Source organism: Hemicordylus capensis, chromosome 6 (genome assembly GCF_027244095.1).
Source record: "Hemicordylus capensis ecotype Gifberg chromosome 6, rHemCap1.1.pri, whole genome shotgun sequence".
In the NCBI taxonomy this organism is placed as follows: domain Eukaryota; kingdom Metazoa; phylum Chordata; class Lepidosauria; order Squamata; family Cordylidae; genus Hemicordylus; species Hemicordylus capensis.
In genome coordinates, this window is record NC_069662.1 from 54630813 (window position 1) to 54651027 (window position 20215).

The 20215-nt window shown below is 46.2% G+C and overlaps 1 protein-coding gene across 1 annotated transcript in view; it reads right to left on the reverse strand.

Annotated features, from left to right (window-relative positions):
- MAP3K3 (mitogen-activated protein kinase kinase kinase 3) overlaps positions 1-20215 on the reverse strand; it is an 85444-nt gene that overhangs the window by 52013 nt on the left and 13216 nt on the right. Inside the window, exons 2-3 of the mRNA XM_053266300.1 lie at positions 14190-14311; positions 8365-8436 (exon numbers count right to left, since the gene is read on the reverse strand). Coding sequence (XP_053122275.1) covers positions 8365-8436; positions 14190-14311 — 194 coding nt within the window. The remainder of the gene's footprint in view (positions 1-8364; positions 8437-14189; positions 14312-20215) is intronic.

Genomic DNA, 20215 nt, shown 5'->3' on the forward strand with positions numbered 1-20215 from the left:
ACCGCGAACTGCGGTCCAGCACTGGGGGGGGGTACCTTTAAGAGCGGTGGGAAGGTTTACTTACCCCTCCCACCGCTTTCCCGCAGGAAAGCGGCGGGAGGGGTAAGTAAACCCTCCCGCCGCTCTTAAAGGTACCCCCCACCCGAACCGGACCGCCCAGGTCCGGACCGGTCCGGAAGCTTTTTTAATGGCCTCCAGACCGGTCCGGGCCCATCCCTAATCAAAACAGACCCCAACGCACTGTACGCCAAATCACACACACTCCATACCAAATGCACACACGATTACCTGGCTGCTCAACCTGGGCTGCACACTACTCCTCCTGCTGTGCGATCTTTGCTCTTCCCCACCAGGTGGGAGCGTGGCACTCAGCCACAGCAAACCCCACTGTGTGCAATGAGGGTGGGTGCCGAGTCTTGCTGTACCCAATGGCAGAAGGGGCAGCAGAGGCAGGAGAAGAGTTTTATAGGAATGGCAGTAAGCCCTCCAGCACCCAGCCAGGCTGGTAGCACCCCGTCTCCATCCTGGGGTGGTGTAAGTGAGAGCCAAAATCCTTCTTGCTAGGGGGCAAGGCAGGGGTACTGTGGCTCCTGCAAGCAGCCACAGCTTCCTCTCACTCATTCTGAGTGTTCCCACTGGACCCAATCCTCCCTGATGTGCTGCCCAAAGCAATAGGGACAATGAGCGGATAACTCCTCCCAGAGGAGAAGACAGGTGGGCAATAGAAGCAGTGGCAGCTGCTCCCTGCAACTCCCACTTGCTCCATTCTCCCGGCTGTGCTGCTAAGAGAAGAGAAGGGTGAACAACTGCAGGAGAAGCTGCCACCTCCTCCGCTCACTTGGCTTTGCCCTCCCCTCGGGCACCATGGCACAGAGTACTGGATGAGGGAAGGCTGTAAGATCAGCAGCAGCTGCTGCTGCTGCTTCCAATAGCTCAGGGGCCCCCTCTTTATAGGAGACTACCTACTTGCTCCTTTTGGGTCGTGTGGCAGAAAGGACTGAGCCCAGCAGAGTTGTCCAGAATGAGCAAGTGAGAGGAAGCTCCAGCCACCATCAGCCACCACCTCTGCTCACCTCCTCCACCTCTCTCTGGGCAGCACAGCAAGGTGGCCCGAGCTTGTGGGATTCCATTCTGCATCACCCAGAGGGAGAGCATGAGCAAGTGAGCAAAAAGATGAAGCAGCTGTTCCTTTCACGAACAGCTACCTCTGCCTACTTGCATGCCTGCAGTCTCAAGCATGTGGGTGGCAAAGACCCCTCCTGCTTCTCCAGCGTAAACTCCCTCTAAACCCCACCCAACCCCATCCCACTACCAGAGCTGAGCTGTGGCAAAACCTAGCTCCCCAATTCAGCATGACACACTAATTTTAAGGACTTCTCTTCCCTGCTGCTTCATCTTCCTGCCACCATTGCTCTGCCAATATAAGGTAAGGCACTATACTAGGCACAAGATAAGGTAAGGGACAACAAGGTAAGGCACAACTGTTTTGCATGGGTTGCACTCCCCCTAAAAGATCAGGTTCATAGTCTGGGAGTGCTCCTGGATCCCAAACTCTCCCTGGTTTCTCAGGTTGAGGCTGTGGCCAGGAATGCTTTTTATCAGCTTTGAATGATATGCCAGATGTGTCCGTTCTTAGAGACAAATGACCTTAAAATGGTGGTACATCTGCTGGTAACTCTAGGCTTGACTACTGTAATGCACTCTACGTGGGGCTGCCTTTGTACATAGTTTGTAAACTACAATTGGTACAGAATGCGGCAGCCAGATTGGTATCTGGGTTTACCCGAAGGGACCATATAATACTGATTCTAAAAGAACTGCACTGGCTGCCGATATGTTTCTGAATGAAATACAAATTGCTGGTTATTACCTATAAGGCCCTCAATGGCTTAGGTCCAGGGTACTTGAGAGCTCCATCGTGAACCCTGTCGCCTATTAAGATTAACTGGAAAGGTCCGGTTATGGTTGCCACCAACTCGTTTGATGGCAACTCTGGACCAGGCCTTCTCTGTGGCTGCCCCAGGGCTTTGGAACGCGCTCCCTGCTGAAATAAGAACATCTCCTTCTGTTTGCTTTTAGGAAGACCCTGAAGACATACCTATTTTCCCAGGCTTTTAACTGAAATTTAAATTTTAATGTGTGTTTTTATCTACTGTAATTTTTATCTGTTTTTATGAATTTTAAATGTTTTTATATTATGTTTTAGTCTGTACACCACCCAGAAATTTCTATACTAGGCAGTATAGAAATGCAATAAATAAATAAAATAACTTCTCACCCAAGTCAAAAAGCAAGGCACGAGTTACAAATAGGACAGCAGCAGGTGGCAGAGACTAGAAACCTGATCCTATGAAGAATTAGGCATTCTAAGCCCATTGGTTTCAACTCTGCATGAGAGCAGGCTGTAAGCTTCACAAATCATCTGCCCCTGGTGATTCTTACCCACTAAGATAAAAATAATCCTTGTTGCTGAACCTTTTGATAATGACCACTAAGGGCCCAACTAGACATGACTTCAGTCATGTAATTAGTCCTGGCCTGTTTGCTGTTTGAAAACAGCATGTACAGGAGAACCCAATGCGAACATAAGAACAGCCCTTCTGGATGAGGCCCAAGGCCCATCTAGTCCAGCATCCTGTTTCACATAGTGGCCCACCGGATGCCGCTGGGAGCCACAGGCAGGAGTTGAGGGCATGCCCTCTCTCCTGCTGTTACTCCCTTGCAACTGGCACTCAGAGGCATCCTGCCTTTGAGGCTGGAGGTGGCCTACAGCCTCTGACTAGTAGCCAATAATAGACTTCCATGAAGTTATCTAAACCCCTCTTAAAGCCATCCAGGTTGTTGGCTGTCACCACATCTTGTGTCAGAAAATTCCACAAGTTGATTATGTGTTGTGTGAAAACGTACTTCCATTTGTTGGTCCTAAATTTCCTGGCAATCAATTTCATGGGATGACCCCTGGTTCTAGTGTTATGTGAGAGGGAGAAGAAGTTCTGTCTATCCACTTTCTCCACACCATGCATGATTTTATAGACCTCTATCATGTCTCCCTGCAGTCATCTTTTTTCTAAACTAAAAAGCCACAGGTGTTGTAGCCTTGCCTCATAAGGAAGGTGCTCTAGGCCCCTGATCATCTTGGTTGCCCTCTTCTGCACCTTTTCCAGTTCTACAATGTCCTTTTTTAGATGTGGTGACTAGAATTGTATGCAGTACTCCAGGGGTGGCTGCACCATCATTTTGTATAAGGGCATTATAATATTAGCTGTTTTATTTTCAATCCCCTTCCTAATGATCCCTAGCATAGAATTTGCCTTTTTCACAGCTGCCACACATTGAGTCGAGCTGTCCACCACAACCCCAAGATCCCTCCTCCTGGTCAGTCACCAACAGCTCAGATCCCATCAACATATACTTGAAGCTGGGGTTTTTCGTCCCCATGTGCATCACTTTACACTTCCCAACACTGAACCGCATTTGCCATTTTGTCGCCCACTCACTCACTTTGGAGAGATCCTTTTAGAGCTCCTCACAATCTGTTTTGGATTTCACTACCCGGAAGAGTTTGGTATCATCTGCAAATTTGGCCACCTTGCTGCTTAACCTACTTCTAGATCATTTATGAATAAATTTAAAAGCACTGGTCCCAGTACAGATCCCTGGGGGACCCCACTTCTTACTTCCCTCCATTGTGAAAACTCTCTATTTATACCTACCCTCTGTTTCCTGTCTTTCAACCAGTTAGCAATCCACACATATACTTGTCCCTTTATCCCATGACCGCTAAATTTTCTCAAGAGTCTTTGATGAGGAACTCTGTCGCAAGCTTTTTGGAAGTCCAGGTATATTATGTCAACTGGATCACCTTTATCCACACACTTGACAACACTCTCAAAGAAGTCCAAAAGGTTTGTGAGGCAAGATTTACCTTTGCAGAAGCCATGCTGGTTCTCCCCCAGCAGGGCCTGTTCTTCTATGTGCTTTACAATTTTATCCTTGAGGATTGCTTTCCATCAATTTGCCTGGAACGGATGTTAAGCTAACCGGCCTGTAATTTCCCGGATTGCCCTGGATGCGTTTTTGAAAATCAGTGTTACATTTGCTACTTTCCAGTCCTCTGGTACAGAGCCTGATTGCAGGGATAAGTTATATATTTTAGCAAGGAGGTCGACAATTTCACATTTGAGCTCTTTGAGGACTCTTGGATGGATGCCATTCGGCCCTGGCAATTTGCTAGTTTTCAGTTTTTCCAGACAGTTTAAAACATCATCTCTTGTCACTTCTATCTGACTCAGTTCTTTTCCCTTTCATTCCCTCATTGACTAATGGTCCAACCACCTCCCTAGCAGGTTTCCTGCTTCTGATGTATTTAAAGAATTTTTTGTTATTCCCCTTGATGCTTTTAGCTAAATGTTCCTCAAACTCTCTTTTCGCCTCCCTTATTGTCACCTTGCATTTCTTTTGCCATAGTTTGTGTTCCTTTTTGTTCTCTTCATTTGGACAGGCCTTCCAATTTTGGAAGGAAGTCTTCTTCCCTTTTATGGCTTCCTTAACTTTACCTGTTAGCCATGCTGGCATCCTCCTGGACTTAGTGGTACCTTTCATCCTTTTGGGTATACAATCAATCTGGGCTTCTAGTATTGTGGTTTTGAGTAAACTCCATGCATTCTGGAGCGAAGTGACTCTCCTGATTCCCTTTGAGCTTTCTTTTCACTATACTCCTCATTTTGGAGAAGTATGAATCAAGCAAATCAAGCCCCCGCCCCTTATATACATGCCATTTGTTATGTAGCAGGGACTCAACTTTTTAAAACGGGTGTACCCCTTCCATCACACACCTTCAGCTTGGGTATCCCATGGCGGGGAGGGGAGGGGAGGGGAGAGAGAGAGAACACACACACTTATATCCAGATCATATCCAGATTAAGTTATATCCAGATCATATCCAGATTAAGATACTTAATATCGTATATCCAGATTGAGTTACTCATAAGTACTCTGTGCTCATTTTCTAAAGCCTGTTAGTCAGGATGAGGGGAGGGGTATGCTGAGCTTCAATATGTAGTTAGCCAATCACAAGCAGAGGGCGGGTCTGTCACCCTCCCCTTCTCCAATAGACAAGTTGTTGAGGACATGACAGCTTCCAGCCAGTGAACCTCAGACAGAGAACAAATAGTACAGCTGCAGGAGGCTCCAAGTACCCCCAGGGGTATTAGTACCCCTGTTGGGAATCCCTGCCCTGAGAAAAAAGCTCCAATTGGAGCCAGGGGATACCTTTTTTTTACATGGATGACTACACACAAAGGGGAAGTGATCTGGATCAGATGGCCAGGGTAGGGTAAAAGCCCCTCTGTATGATCTAGATTGGGGCAAAGAAGCAAGTACACCAAGGGAATGATGCAATGTCATATCTAATTTGGCTCCAACAAGAAAAGTTTTAAAAGACTTCCTAAAAGTCTGCAGGCTTCAGATATAGTAGGCCTCATTGAGAAAGATGCCTGAGAATTTGGGAACCACAACAGTAAATTGGGTGGGCGGATATGCTCCAAGAGTTTTGTGGCATTGTCCTCATGCACACTAAAAATGGGACTATCATTCAATTCAATGTTCAAAATTAAATTAAATGTGTATATTAATAAAAAAATTTCAGGGGGAAAGCATACGTAATTCATTTTTAGAATTTTAACAAGCCATTCCATCTTGAAAATATTAAGAATGTGGAGGTGCAACATTCAGCTGTCATTCTGAAACCAAGATGTAAAACAAAGTAGTTTGTTCATGTTTGCAGAGTTCAAGGCTGAGGGAGTTAGAGTACATGCAGAACACCTGCTTGCCCACTGCTATATCCACTGGTATTCTTCCTACACAGTTATTTTTAAACCAGGGTAGGCAACCTTGGCACTCAAGTTGTCATTGAACTGCAACTCCCATCATCCTCAGCCACAATAAACTGTGGCTGGGGATGCTGGGAGTTGCAGTTCAACAACAACTGGAGTGCTACTCCTGATTTAAACACACATTTCCTCTCTGCTACTCAGGTGCAAACATACGTGTGTGACCAGGCGATGCTGTGAGGCTTGAACTGGTGGCCTGTGGACCATGAAGTATTTGACTGAAGGAGATAACTGCAGCTAGTCCTAGATGAGATGCCTTGCACAACAGTCCAGAATCATCCTGGTCTGAGGAGTAATAGGGCCAATCTAGTGCCAGATTGACTAGAGGGCCAATCTAAGACCACTGTTTCTAATATGCAGCTCCCAAAATTGCTGCCTTCCATCATTCTGGGCAACTTGACACTGAGGGCAGACACCTTTGCACCACCAGACAACCAGTCTGCCTATTTGATTTCTGCCATCTGCACAAGATACTAGCACGCCCTTAGGCCCAAGCACCTAGTGGGGGAATGGTAGGAATCTCAGCTGAGGGATCTCTCTTTGCAATCATGCTTTGCTTGCAGGCAGATCTTAAAAAAGCAGTTTCCCTTGCTGTGTTTGAAAGAATGCCTCTTCTAAAATGGTGCCTGCCACTTATCAATGTTCTATAAAGAGATGCAGCCAGAGCAGCATAATCTAAGATCACTCACCAATCTTCTCCCTATCCCTACCCGCAAATGCACAACAGAAGGTGAATATTTTTTCTAATTATTCCTGCTCCCATCATTTTTTAATAAGAACTTTCTTAAAAGGTCAAACAGGGGCACTATTAACCAGGGTGGATTTGATTTAAATCAAACTGATTTAAATCACGATTTAAATCACGATTTAAATCACGATTTAAATCACGATTTAAATCACGATTTAAATCACTAGTAGGGTGGAGAAAAATATAAAAAATCCAATTTAAATAAAAAAAATCTGATTTAAATCAAAAAAAATCCATTTTTTTTTATTTAAATTGGATTTTTTTGATTTTTATCCACCCTGCTAGTGATTTAAATCAAATCCACCCTGCTATTAACTAACACACACACATGGTTTTAACACAGATTAATCTAACAAACCAATCCGTGTTCAGTTCTATAGCCAGTGCGACAAATGCATCCCGAAAAACCGAACACATAAATCAAGCATCAGAAGTATGATCACTTTCACATTATGGAATATACACAGTCATCTCATACATGACTTTGATTCTACACATATAAATGAGTAATATGAGAGCTCCCATACATTCTCTTGGCAAGCATACAATCTCAACTGTATTTGCACAGATCACAGGGATCACAGAGGTGCACTTATGAAGAAACACTGGTAGATTACTTAACTTTTCCTGTACTTACATAGGAACATAGGAAACTGCCATATACTGAGTCAGACCATTGGTCTATCTAGCTCACTATTGTCTTCACAGACTGGCAGCGGCTTCTCCAAGGTTGCAGGCAGGAATCTCTCTCAGCCCTATCTTGGAGAAGCCAGGGAGGTCACTTGAAACTTTCTGCTCTTCCCAGAGCAGGTTCATCCCCTGAGGGGAATATCTTGCAGTGCTCACACATCAAGTCTCCCGTTCATATACAACCAGGGCAGACCCTGCTTAGCTATGGGGACAAGTCATGCTTGCTACCACAAGACCAGCTCTCCTCCCTACTTGTCAATTCTCCTGTGTAAATGGCCCACCAGCAGTTTCCCCCCAGCCTATTCTAGAGGAAAAGAAGTTTAACACAACTGGGGGCTGCAAAGCATTTACAGGGGAGAATCAGCAGTTAAAACCACCCCTCCTCACCTGCCAACTCTCTCCTGCAAATACCTCCCCAGAACACATATTAGAATTAGGGTAACATCTAGCTCCTGAGGAAGAGTTGCTAAACTGGGTACAGTATGAAGTCTGAGCACAGAAAAGTACAAGTTTATTGGTTTGGAAAAACCTGGAAAGAACATGATTGGGAGGAAATCACCAGCATCTGAATTATAAGAGGCGTCTTTTTTCAGATGACTGGGAACAGGGGTGTAGCTATAAATGAGTGAATGGGTTCAAAGAACCTGGGGTCCCCAGCTACTGAGGAGCCCCCAGCTCCACCCCTCCCTATTTTCTTCATCATCTTCCTCATCCCAAGGGGGCGCAAGAGAGAGGGGCAAACACGGGGCCCCCTCTCTCCTAGCTACGGCCTTGATAGGGAAGTATTTATATGTCACAATTAGAAAATGCCTTTCCTCTAAGGAGCTCAGTATTCTCTCCTCCCCACTACATGTTATATTCAGAACACCCCTGGGCAGTAGCTTGGGTTGAGAAATAGTGAGTAGCTTGAAGTTACCTGGCAAGCTACATGGCTGAGTGGGGATTTGGACCTGGCTCTCCTCAGTCCTGATCTGACACTAACTACATACCACAATTTGTAACAAACAATACTGGAATGGAAACAACTTTGCTTACCTGAGCCTTTTTGTCCTCTGCTGCACAAGCACACTGGTTCGTAATTGTAGGGCTGCTGACATTGTGTTTTTTCTTAAAGGGAAAAAAAATCACAATATTAGGTGCTGTTTTTTAAAACTTATCATTAGATTTCCTTCTGATCAACAGGCAAGAGAGAAAAAGGTTAATTCCTTCTCCATTAGGAGATGCAGTGAGTAGAAAAAGACTTGATACCCCTTCTGAGGGAGAGACCCCTCCCAGTTTTAGGACACAAATTCAGCAGAGAGCTGTAGCAGATTATAGCCTTTGTCTCAGATCAAGCTCACGTGAGGGAAAGAAATGCTGAATCATCCCTGCTGAGCTTTCTGGCTAAGGCTACTCCTAAAACTCTTCTGTATTTCTGGTAGGTTCAAAAATGGCTGCCACCACCACACCTCTCTATTACAGAATTTGAACCTCCCTGGGTTCAGGGGTGGAATTCCCAGGGAAAACTCTCATTATTTTACTATTGGGAAAGTACACAAAAATCCTCCATATGCAAGCCTACATGTGGTGAAAAAACTGGAAGTTTGCTGAACGTCTAAGGAGGTGTTTGCACCTGAGTAAGACCCCCTTCTAGCCCCCCACTCTTCTCCTGAGTTAAAAACCCCACTCAGAAAGGCTTGCATAAGAAAAGAACAAAAAGAAAAACAGTTTTATTCAAATGCTACAGAATGCTTCCATCTGAGGCTCTCTCAGCTTTTAGTTACAGGTAAAAATACACAGTAGGTTACAAAAATGCTTTGAAAAGCACCCCGAATGATGTTGGGGTGGAATGCTTTAAAAATCTTGGTTACCCAGTTGCAAGGAACTGATATGGCAACTTTAAAAGCTTACAGAGTCTTTTGCAATGCCCTGGCTGGATGGGCGAAGTCTAGTGTTTCTTAGTTTAGTTATGTTACAGGTAAACAATAATAGAGCAGTATCAGGGATATACAGAGCACATACCAAAGAAACAAAGGTCAAACACAAAGTTCGAGTAAACAAACCTTTCCCTAGACCAAACTTCCCAAAGCCAAAGCCCAGGCTTCCTTTTTCCTGAACTCACCCAAACCCTGGTTAAGAATTCAAGCCCCTGCAGTTCTGTCTTCCAAGAGCTGCAGTCACCTTCCTGCAGCCATCCTCCATGGATGCATGTGTCCTCCTGCACCTCCTGCCCAGCTTCTTCTAACGAAGAAACTCATCTTCCTCTCAACAGCTCTCTAGGTTCCACCCACCTGGTGTGCTGACTGGCTGAGCCCTGTAGTTCACCAGCCTGTCAGTCAAGAGAGGGTTTACTTCTGGTTAACTCCTTAGGGGAGGGGTAGCTGATCACTACAGGAACTAGTACAGGAAGATCTTGCTATTTGCAGGTCCAGTACTTGCAGTTTCGCATATCCACTCAGTATACTTTGGGGGAAAGTGGACAAAAAAGGGTTAAACCCACATATATGCCCATCGGGGGTGACTGGAAATGACCTCGGAGCCATTTTGAATGTTGGAGAGATCAGGAGCCATTTTAAGGCTCAAAGTGGAAGGCAAGAAACATGATTTTCGGCCCCGTGGGTCACAGTGCAGCATGGAAGGGCACCCTGAGGAGCCATTTTCTGTCAATTTTCTGCATCTGGGAACATAAACCCCTACCCCCCACCATTCCCATTGCCCTAATATTCCGTTATACACAGATTTGCTATCCATGGGTTCCCCACAGAAAGGAACCCCTGTGTATAATGGGGTTCTCCTGTATAGTTTCAACAAATCTAGAAGGATGGAAAATCTTTCACACCAACAGGAATAAAAAACAAAGGAGAAAGAAAACTTAAGTTTCTTTCTTAAGAAAACTTAAGTAGGAAGACCAAAGGAGTCTCTAACACCTAGAGAGGAGGAACAACGCAAACCACACAGCCCTTCACTAACATTTCCAGTACTAGCAGATTTGCCTGCTCTCTAGTTTGCTGACCAGAAGGGAATCTCATGGTAAGTCCAACTTTCCATTCTTTGTCAGCAAGAAGGGGAACAAGCAGCAAAAGGATATCCAAAACTGAGGCCTACATCCCAGATGGGAAGATGATCGTTCATAGCAGGCCTTTAAACCACTTTCGCCCCACAAGCTCTACTTTTGTGGGTACCAATTTAGGAACAGCACAACCACTAAGAATGTGTATGGAACCAGTTTGGCGCTCCCTTTCTGAAGCGGTGAACTGGTTCGGTCCGACGTCTGAACTGGTTCAAAGGGCAGGGGAGGTAGCTTTAAGAAGCAGGGAAAGCGCAGCCTCCCTGTCAGCCCTGCCCTGCCACTTCTCCCTGCCTTCTCCATGCACACGTGTGTCGACCATGAGCGTGGCGACGCCGATAGGGACTTCAAGCAGAAACACTACAGCCCAGCCACTTTTTTGGAGGGCACTGGCAGGGGGGAAACAGCGGGGTGGGGCTGACAGAGAGCCAGTTTATAGTACTGGTTTATAGTACTGGTTGAACAATGCTCCTGCCAAAACAGGTATCTACAGAGGCAAAGAAATCAATTCTGTCATGCCTATTTGTAGGGCAGCTAACATTGCTTTAATCAAATTTCTTATTCCACTGTACCTCTACCCTACATTAAACCTTGTTTGTTTTTGGACTTCAACCTCTCTCTCATTTCATTTTCCCGTAACCAAAGCTTTGCACAAAAATTATTCTGATATGGAACTTCTCCACCCCAGCTCGCTATTCCCCATACAAAGCCTGAACGCAATTTTGGAGTGTTCACCAATCACCTTGGAGCAGTTCCATTAACAGTGTTGATGCTTAGAGCAGTTATTGGCCTCTCTTCTTACTGAGTGGGCTCTGAACTCCACTGAAGGACCCTATAAGTTCAGGCAATACATTCTGTAACTCACTTGCTAATGGTGGACTTTGGACAAGAAAGAGGGGGGTATCATGTTCAGATAGCTCTTCTTCCTCGCTCCTAGATTCTGAAGGGTACTCTTCAGCAAGGAATACATCCATCCAATATGCGCTCTTCCTTCCCATTTATGGACCCTGGGGTGGTGGGGACAACCAGCAAACAAGTGGCTTTTCCACCTGGAGGAGGAACGGGAGTGGCATGCCCCAATACCTCAGGAGGTTGAGGAATAGGAGTGGTCAGTGAGGCCTGTCAGAGGAACATAGGAAGTTGCCTTATACTGAGTCAGACCATTGGTCCATCTTGCTCTGTACTATCTAACTGGCAGCGGATCTCCAAAGTTTCAGGCAGGAGTCTTTTCCAGCCATACCTGAAGACACCAGGGATTGGACCTGTGGCCTTCTGCATACAAAGCAGATGCTCTACCATTGAGCTATGGCCCCATTAATAACATTAGTATTCGCTTCCGAGTTCAATTTAAGGTTCTGGTTCTGACCTTCAAAGCCTTGCAGGACTTGGCGTCTGTCTACCTACAGACCTGCCTCTCCCATCCAGTTACATCCTGTCCGGTTAGATCATCTCAGATGGCCCTTTTGTCGGTCCCTGATTTCCAAGAGGTTCAGGGCTCTAGGACCCGTGAAAGGGCCTTTTTGGTTGCTGCCCCACTTCTTTGGAATTCTCTTCCCCTTCAGATTCATCTAGCCCTTTCCTTACTGATCTTCAAATCTCTATTGAAGACTTTTCTTTTTCGCCAGGCTTTTGCCCTGTAGTTTATCTATTTGTTTTTTGTTAGTTACTTTAGTTTTTAATTTAGAATGTAATTTTTAATGTTGCTTTGTTTGCATGTTTTTGTGCACAGCCTGGAGTCTTCGGAGAGGGCAGTATATTAAATGTTTCTAATAAATAAATAACTAAATAATCCTGCCTTCTGCAGTAGGAAGACTTAACCCTTCATGGCTTGTTCTCCTGCTTGCTGATCAAGGAGAAAACACAAACACAGTATTCCAAAGCAAAGACAATTGGAAGAAATTCAACCTATAATCCTGAATAGGCAGAATTACAGTGAGGGAAATAAGTATTTGATCCCCTGCTGATTTTGTCCGTTTGCCCTCTGACACAGAAATGACCAGGCTATAATTGGAATGGTAGGTTTATTGTAACTGTGAGAGACAGAACAACAACAAACAAACCCTCAAAAGCCCAGTGCCCAAAAGTCAGCGATGGATTTGCATTGTAGTGAGGGAAATAAGTATTCGATCCCCTATCAACCAGCAAGATTTCAGGCTCCCAGGTGTCTTTTCACTATATGCAGGTAACGAGCTGAGATGAGGAACACCCTCTGTAAGGGAGTGCTCCTAATCCCAGCTTGTTACAGTACCTGTATAAAAGACACCTGTCCATAGAAGCAAGCAATCACTCAGCTTCCAAACTCACCACCATGCCCAAGACCAAAGAGCTGTCGAAGGATGTCAGGGACAAGGTTGTAGACCTGCACAAGGCTAGACTGGGCTACAAGACTATCGCCAAGCAGCTTGGTGAGAAGGTGACTACAGTTGGCACGATAACTCGCAAATGGAAGAAACACAAAATAACTGTCAATCTCCCTCGGTCTGGGGCTCCATGCAAGATCTCACCTCGTGGAGTTGCAATGATCATGAGAACGGTGACAAAGCAGCCCAGAACTACACGGGGGGAACTTGTCAATGATCTCAGGGCAGCTGGAACCATAGTCACCAAGAAAACAATTGGTAACACACTACGCCGTGAAGGACTGAAATCTTGCAGTGCCCGCAAGGTCCCCCTGCTCAAGGCAGCACATGTACAGGCCCGTCTACAGTTTGCCAATGCACATCTGAATGATCCAGAGGAGAACTGGGCGAAAGTGTTGTGGTCAGATGAGACCAAAATCGAGCTCTTTGGCATCAACTCAACTCGCCGTGTGTGGGGGAGGAGGAATGCTGCCTATGAGCCCAAGAACACCATCCCCACCGTCAAACATGGAGGTGGACACATTATGCTTTGGGGGTGTTTTTCTGCTAAGGGGACAGGACACCTTCACCGCATCGAAGGGACGATGGACGGGACCATGTACCGTCAGATCTTGGGTGAGCACCTCCTTCCCTCAGCCAGGGCATTGAGAATGGGTCGTGGATGGGTATTCCAGCATGACAATGACCCAAAACACACAGCCAAGGCAACAAAGGAGTGGCTCAAGAAGAAGCACAAGAAGGTCCTGGAGTGGCCCAGCCAGTCTCCAGACCTTAATCCCATAGGAAATCTGTGGAGGGAGCTGAAGGTTCGGGTTTCCAAACATCAGCCTCGAAACCTTTCTGACTTGGAGAGGACCTGCAAAGAGGAGTGGGACAACATCCCTCCTGGGTTGTGTGCAAACCTGGTGGCCAGCTACAAGAAACGTCTGACCTCTGTGATTGCCAACAAGGGTTTTGCCACCAAGTACTAAGACATCTTTTGTGAAGGGATCGAATACTTATTTCCCTCACTACAATGCAAATCCATCGCTGACTTTTGGGCACTGGGCTTTTGAGGGTTTGTTTGTTGTTATTCTGTCTCTCACAGCTACAATAAACCTACCATTCCAATTATAGCCTGGTCATTTCTGTGTCAGAGGGCAAACGGACAAAATCAGCAGGGGATCAAATACTTATTTCCCTCACTGTAGATGCATGACAAAGGAGAAATGGGAGAGCCCCCCAAAAAATGTTCTGGGGTACCAATACCAAAAGAACCAGTGTCTGAGGATGGTGCCATTCTCTGATCTTTTGCTGGGGTATGATGAACAAGGACTACTCAAACACACCATTTCTAGCAGGGTTTCTAGCTCCTACAATCACATTTGTGAAAACAATTTGGCCCAGAACATAAAATTAATAAGATCCAAATATCCATAAAACAGACAAAGCTATGGTTATCAGAAGCATAGTACCTGCTTGTTCGAGTGTGGAGAGTCTTTGTTCTTCATGCTATCAAAACCAGACAATCTGTGACGCCGGCTCATTTGGAGGGCAACCAAGTCCTTCATGATGGAGTTCAAGGCCTCTTGTTCATCTGCAACAAAATTAAGGAATTCCTAAGAATAAACAATTTCTTTTTGGAGGAGGAGGAGGCTCACCACTATTGTTTTTACTTGCTTAGGCACAGCCTGGTTTTAAATTACTTGCAAATACATCAAGGACCAAACCACACATAAACACTAAATAAATTACTAAGGTATCTTACCTTTAAAAAAAAAAACAACCCACACACATTAAATACAACATCTGCGCCTCTAGTTGGGCCCAGTCGACCTTCCCCGCCGCCATGCCACCACCATCTCACTCTGGGGGGCCAGGGCCTAGCCATCCTGCCGCCTCCTTCTGCCTCACCATCGTCCTCCCGCCATCAGTCGTTCTCTCGTCCTCCTCCTCAGGGCAGCACCGCCACCTCCCTCCACCTCGCCATTGTCGTAAATCTGTTAACTCGGCTCACCCAACAGGATTTACAACCCCCTTCAGCACTCCCAATGTGAGTTAACAGAAAGCAGCAGCGAAGCTACACGAAGGAAAATAAAAGGCTCACAAAGAAAATAGTAAATGAATTAAGTCCCCCTGAACTGAACTAGGTACCCCACTCTAACAATAACTGAGTAATAACTGAAAAGAAAAACACAGAGCGAAGAATGAAAGAGCGAAGGACACTAGAAACAAGGAATTAACGGAACAAAGCAGGAAAGCATAAACAAGGGCAAACTGGAATTCAGAAAAGTCAGGAATTCAGAATAGCACACGGACTGCGGTCAGCGACGTTGCTAACAGCATCTGAGCAATTGTCAGACTGCTAAATATATATGGTTCAAGAGAACCAGCAGCCAATCAGGCTTCCCTGAGTCAGCACTTCTGCTTCCTCTCTTGTTATCTCCTGCGCCTGCGTGACTCCCACTAAGCCTGCCTCTTGAGACATCCTCTCAAGACAGGTGAAATCCCAGGCTCCTCCTCCTCAGAAATCATGTCTGGCAGCTGTTCCGAATCCTCAGCTCCAGAGTCTGGTCTCCTTGCCAAATCCTGTTGCTGTGCCTCTGAGCCCTCACTAGCAGGCGACTCCTCCTGCTCTGACTCTTCTGAGTCAGAAGTCTGAGCCATGACAGCCATCCTCCTTGGGGCAGCGCGGCTTTGCCCGCTTCCCGTCCTCCTCCCGCCACCCATCGTCCTCTTGCCCGCCGCCCCACATGCCTCCTGGCGCATGCTCCTCCCTCCCAGCCCAACACTGGTTGCGGCTGCAGCAGCAGGGGCAGAGCTTGCCCCATCCCCACACATCCCCTCTACGGGAATTAATTATGTAGATAGATAGCAACTGGTGGTGGTGGAGCGAGGAGCTGATCAGTACTGGGACTGCAGTACACATGGCAGAGGTAATTAACTCCTTCTCTATGCACAGTTGTTAGTCCTAATGAACATCATCATCCCCAAAGCTTCTCTTAAGCTCAGGCAGGAAGCTCATAGACACTAAAGGGAGCTTGTTTCCCAGGATTTCATAGTTTCAAAAGGACCACACCTTGGGGGCAGTTTTCAATTGATATTGTTTCTGCCACTCCCACTCAATCTATGCAATTACTAAATCCTGCAATACCTTTAGTACTGCAAAAACCATCCATTTCCTAACTGCATCTATTGTAAAAACTCTCATTTACACTTTGGTCACACCTTATCCAGCAAACTCCTCCAAGCTAGCTTTCCCTTTGCAGACTCTCTCCTCTTCAGTCAATCCATTCAGAAGGCCCCTGGTACACCTTTGACAAATCTTTAAGGATTCTTAGTCTGTACATTGAAAGCTTCTTGTCTTTCTATCCCTAACATCTCTCTCTCAATTTGACTTCTTGCCCTTCACTTTGTTCATCTGCTCCCTTACCACTTCCTGACATTCTACTCCCTGTTCCTCGAACAACATCTTCACTTCTCAGTAGGGATGAGCATGAACCAGTCCGCAGGCCATGTTGGAGGCCTGCGAACCGGTTCTCAAGTGGCCTGGTCCAGCAGTTCGCCAGTGGGGAGGGGGGGGGTGTACTTACTGCTCCTGCCGCTTTTCCCCCTCCGGCGCTCCATTTTCAAGTAAAATCTTCAGGGCAACAGCAGTCCTCCCTGCCGTCCCGCCCCCTTGATGGTAAATGCGAAAGTAACTTCTACACATGCGGCCGCCGCTGATGAGTGCCATGTGACGTGTGCAGCATGCGTGTCAACAGCGGCCACATGCGCGGAAGTTACTTCTGCATTTACCATCAACAAGGGGGCAGGGGCGGCAGGGAGGACCGCTGCTGCCCCAAAGATTTTACTTGAAAATGGAGCACCGGAGGGGGAAAAGCGGCCAGAGGGGTAAGTACAACCCCCTGCCCTTAAAGAGCCACCCCCCCCAGCGTCGGACCGCGCCTCCGCGGTCCGTGCACGTCTCTACATCTCAGTGCATCAAGCCAGCATAGCATAGTGGTTAGAGCGCTGGACTAGGACTGGGGAGACCTGAGTTCAAATCCCCATTCAGCCCTGAGACTCACTGGGTGACTCTGGGCCAGTCAAGTATCTCTCATCTCTCAAGTATCTCTAATCTACCCCACAGGGTTGTTGTGGGGATAAAAATAACCATATATACCACTCTGAACTCCTCAGAGGAGGAGTGGGATATAAGTGTAAAAAAACCAACTCTCTGGACTCTCTCAGGAAACTTCTTACCATAATACACCATTATGTTCAAGCACAGGCCTGCTCAACTTAGGCCCCCCAGCTGTTTTTGAAATGCAACTCCCATAATCCCCAGCCACAGTGGCCAATAGCCAGGGATTATGGGAATTGTAGATCAACAGGAGGAGGGACAAAGTTGAGCAGCCCTGGCAGCATCAAGATGTAAGTTATATGTGTCTAAATCTGAATTGATGGCATTGAATCTAGATAATCAGACTTGGTTGGATATATCTAACTTCCATTTGGCTCCTTGGAAAGATGTAGCAAAATATGTAGGGGTTAAACTTTCATTAAATTTAAATTATTGTCCAATTTAAATTATTATTCCTTTCTTAACATTGTTAATGACAATTACAGTTGACACATTAAAACAATGGCAGAATTTGTTTTAAAAACGTATCAATGACAGGAAAAATCCAGAACCTTTCTCTATCTTAAATCAATCGTCATGACTACAATCCTTTGTTTTTCTTAGTAGTTAAAATAAATCTCTCAAACTCAGAGAAGTCGTCCGAGTATTATTTATATAGTTGCACAATTGAAAGTCTTGGAAACACTGCAAATTTTCAAATTAAAGTTCTTTCTGAGTTCATCCACACACTAACATTGTTTTGTAAAATATCTGAGACTGTCACCATAGACCAGGCCTGCTCAACTTTGGCCCCCAGCTGTATTTGTACAACTCCTCCCATAACCTCCAGCCGCAGTGGTCAATAGCCAGGGATTATGAGATTGTAGGCCAACATCTGCAGGAGGGCTGAAGTTGAGCAGCCTTGCCATAGACTCATATTACTGAAGTTGCTCTTCAAAAATGGGAGTTGCTCTTCAAAACCCTCAGGGTTCCATTTTGTCACCAATGCTTTTAAACATCAACATGAAACCACTGGGTGAGGTTCAGTGGTCCCTCTAATTTTTTTCATCTCTGTGCAGAGTGAGTTTTGTTCTAGGTGACAGTATTAAGGCACTATGTGCACTGTTCCTTCTAAGGCATGTGCATGTGCTCACGCTCACAAGTTTTTGGATGCCTGCTCAGTTCATTTTAGATCCTGCTCAGGTTGAATAAGGAAGGCTCCATTCTGAATGCACATGTGCACATACTGCCTTGATACTGCTGCCCAGAACAAAACTCATTCCACACAGAGATGAAAAAAAATTGAGACACCACTAACTGTGTGCACATGTGCATTCAGTGTGGAACCTTGCCAATTAAACCTGAGCAAGATCTGAAGTTAATTGAGTGGACTCACAAAAACTTGTGAGCACACGCACATGCCTTAGAGGGAACACTGGTGAGGTCATCAGGTAATTTAGTGCTGGGTGCTATCAATATGCTAATGACACCCAAACCTCTCTTTCTCTCTCTCCATGGTGTTTTCCGAACTACGAGATTTGCAATGGTTAAAGTGCTGCAGAGTACAGCGGAATTAGGCAGTGATCTGAAACCGCGAGTGCGGGGTCTTTGATGCAGATTTCTGTGCAATGTGCCAGGTTTTTAGCTGTCTGTATTACCCGCCACTGTAGTGGATTTTCCAGGCAGGAGGTGTCCATATTCCACCTGGATCACAATCACTGCCCCCTCTTCCTCCTCCATTGCCAGCCAATAGGGTTGTGGAGTGGATGGGGAACCGCTGACAGGACAAACTCTTTAAAAAAACAAACATTTCATGTTGCTTTCATGCAAAGGTATAACAACTTTCTCCTTTGCGCAAACAGAGGCACCAAACATGTGGGGCATGAGACCAATGGGATCAAAAGCCAAGGACAAAAGAGGAAATGAAACGGTGTGGAAATACATTAGATATATTTTTTTAAAAGAAAAAGAAATCGGCTTTACATATCAAATTCTAGAGACCAAGGTGACCAAAATCTAGGGCCGAACTCAGAAATGAAAACTGAGAGGCGACAATATATTAAGAAAAATATATTTTTCGATCTGCTGAATGAGCCAGCAAATCCACAGCGTGAATGTGTCCACTAAAAATGTCTTCATGAAAAACATGAATGATTGAAATCAAATGCCGAAAGCAGATGAGAAACGAGTTGCACCCTTGCACCATGGTGTGTTGCAGCCTTGCACAAGAACTTGCATTGAATTTTCTTTAAAAAAAAGAAGTTTTACATGAGCAACAACATTATTTCAGGAATGGGTGGAAAGGGGCTGTAAAAATAATCAAATCCAGACCACACTGCACTGCAACGCATCAAACACAGGGCAAGCCTCCGTATAATGGAAAAACAGCACTTTCCTGCAACAGTTTTATAACGTTACTAGTATTTTTAAGCCCGTTAAAATAATGGGCGCTAGTACCTTTTTTGTTGTTGTTGTTTCCTTTATTCCTTCTCCCTCTCTCTTGCCCTCCTTTCCTTTTTTTTCTTTCTCTCTCTCTCTCTTTCATTCATTCCTTTTCTCTCCCTCTTCCACTCTTTCCTTTCCTTACTTTCTTCTCTCTCCCTCTCCCTCATTTCCTTCCTTTCTTCCACCTCTTCTCACTCCCATCTTTCTGTTTTCTTTCTCTTTTCCTCTTTTCTTTCTTTAATGGGCTCGCTCTTTGGGGCTGGCTGCTCCTCCCTCTCTTCTGTTTTTTTTGTCCTTCTCACTCACTCCTTTCTCCTTTTTCTTTCTTCTTCCTTCCTTCATTACTTCTCTCTTTCTTTCTTTTCCTCCCTCCCTCCTTGTTTCTTTTGTCCTTTTCCCTCCCTTCTCTCTCTTTTCTCTCCTTCCTTCTTTCCTTCTTTCTATTGTCCTGTCTCCCTCCCTCCCTCACTTCTCTCTCTCTCTCTGCCTTCCTCCCTCAGTCCTCCCAATCCCCCTGCTGCCGTCTCTGCCTTCTCCGTAGTCTGTTCTGCGCCCGCCGTTTTTCTCTCTGTGGTCGGCACTAGGAGGAGGAGAAGCCCGCCCGGGAGTAGCTCTCTCTCAGAGCCGCCCGCAGTCTGCCTGCTGCGCCTCCTCCTTTTGGGTGCGCTTTTAGCTCCTCCGGCCGTTGCCTGCTCCCGGGACCTCCATGGCAGGCCGTGGTGGGTTCCCTCTCTCCCCACCGCCCACTTCCTCCTCCCACGCCGCCGCCCATCGTCACCCCGCCGGTCCTCTTTCCCCCGCCCGGCTTCGCCTCCCATTCCCTCCGTCTCTGGCGGGGCCGAGTGTGGCCGCTGCCGCCAGTGGGCCCAGTCCGCCGCCAGCGGGCCGGGCCCAGTCCTCTCCCCACCACCGCCATTGGCCCCAGTTACCCTGCAGCGGCCACCACCGCCA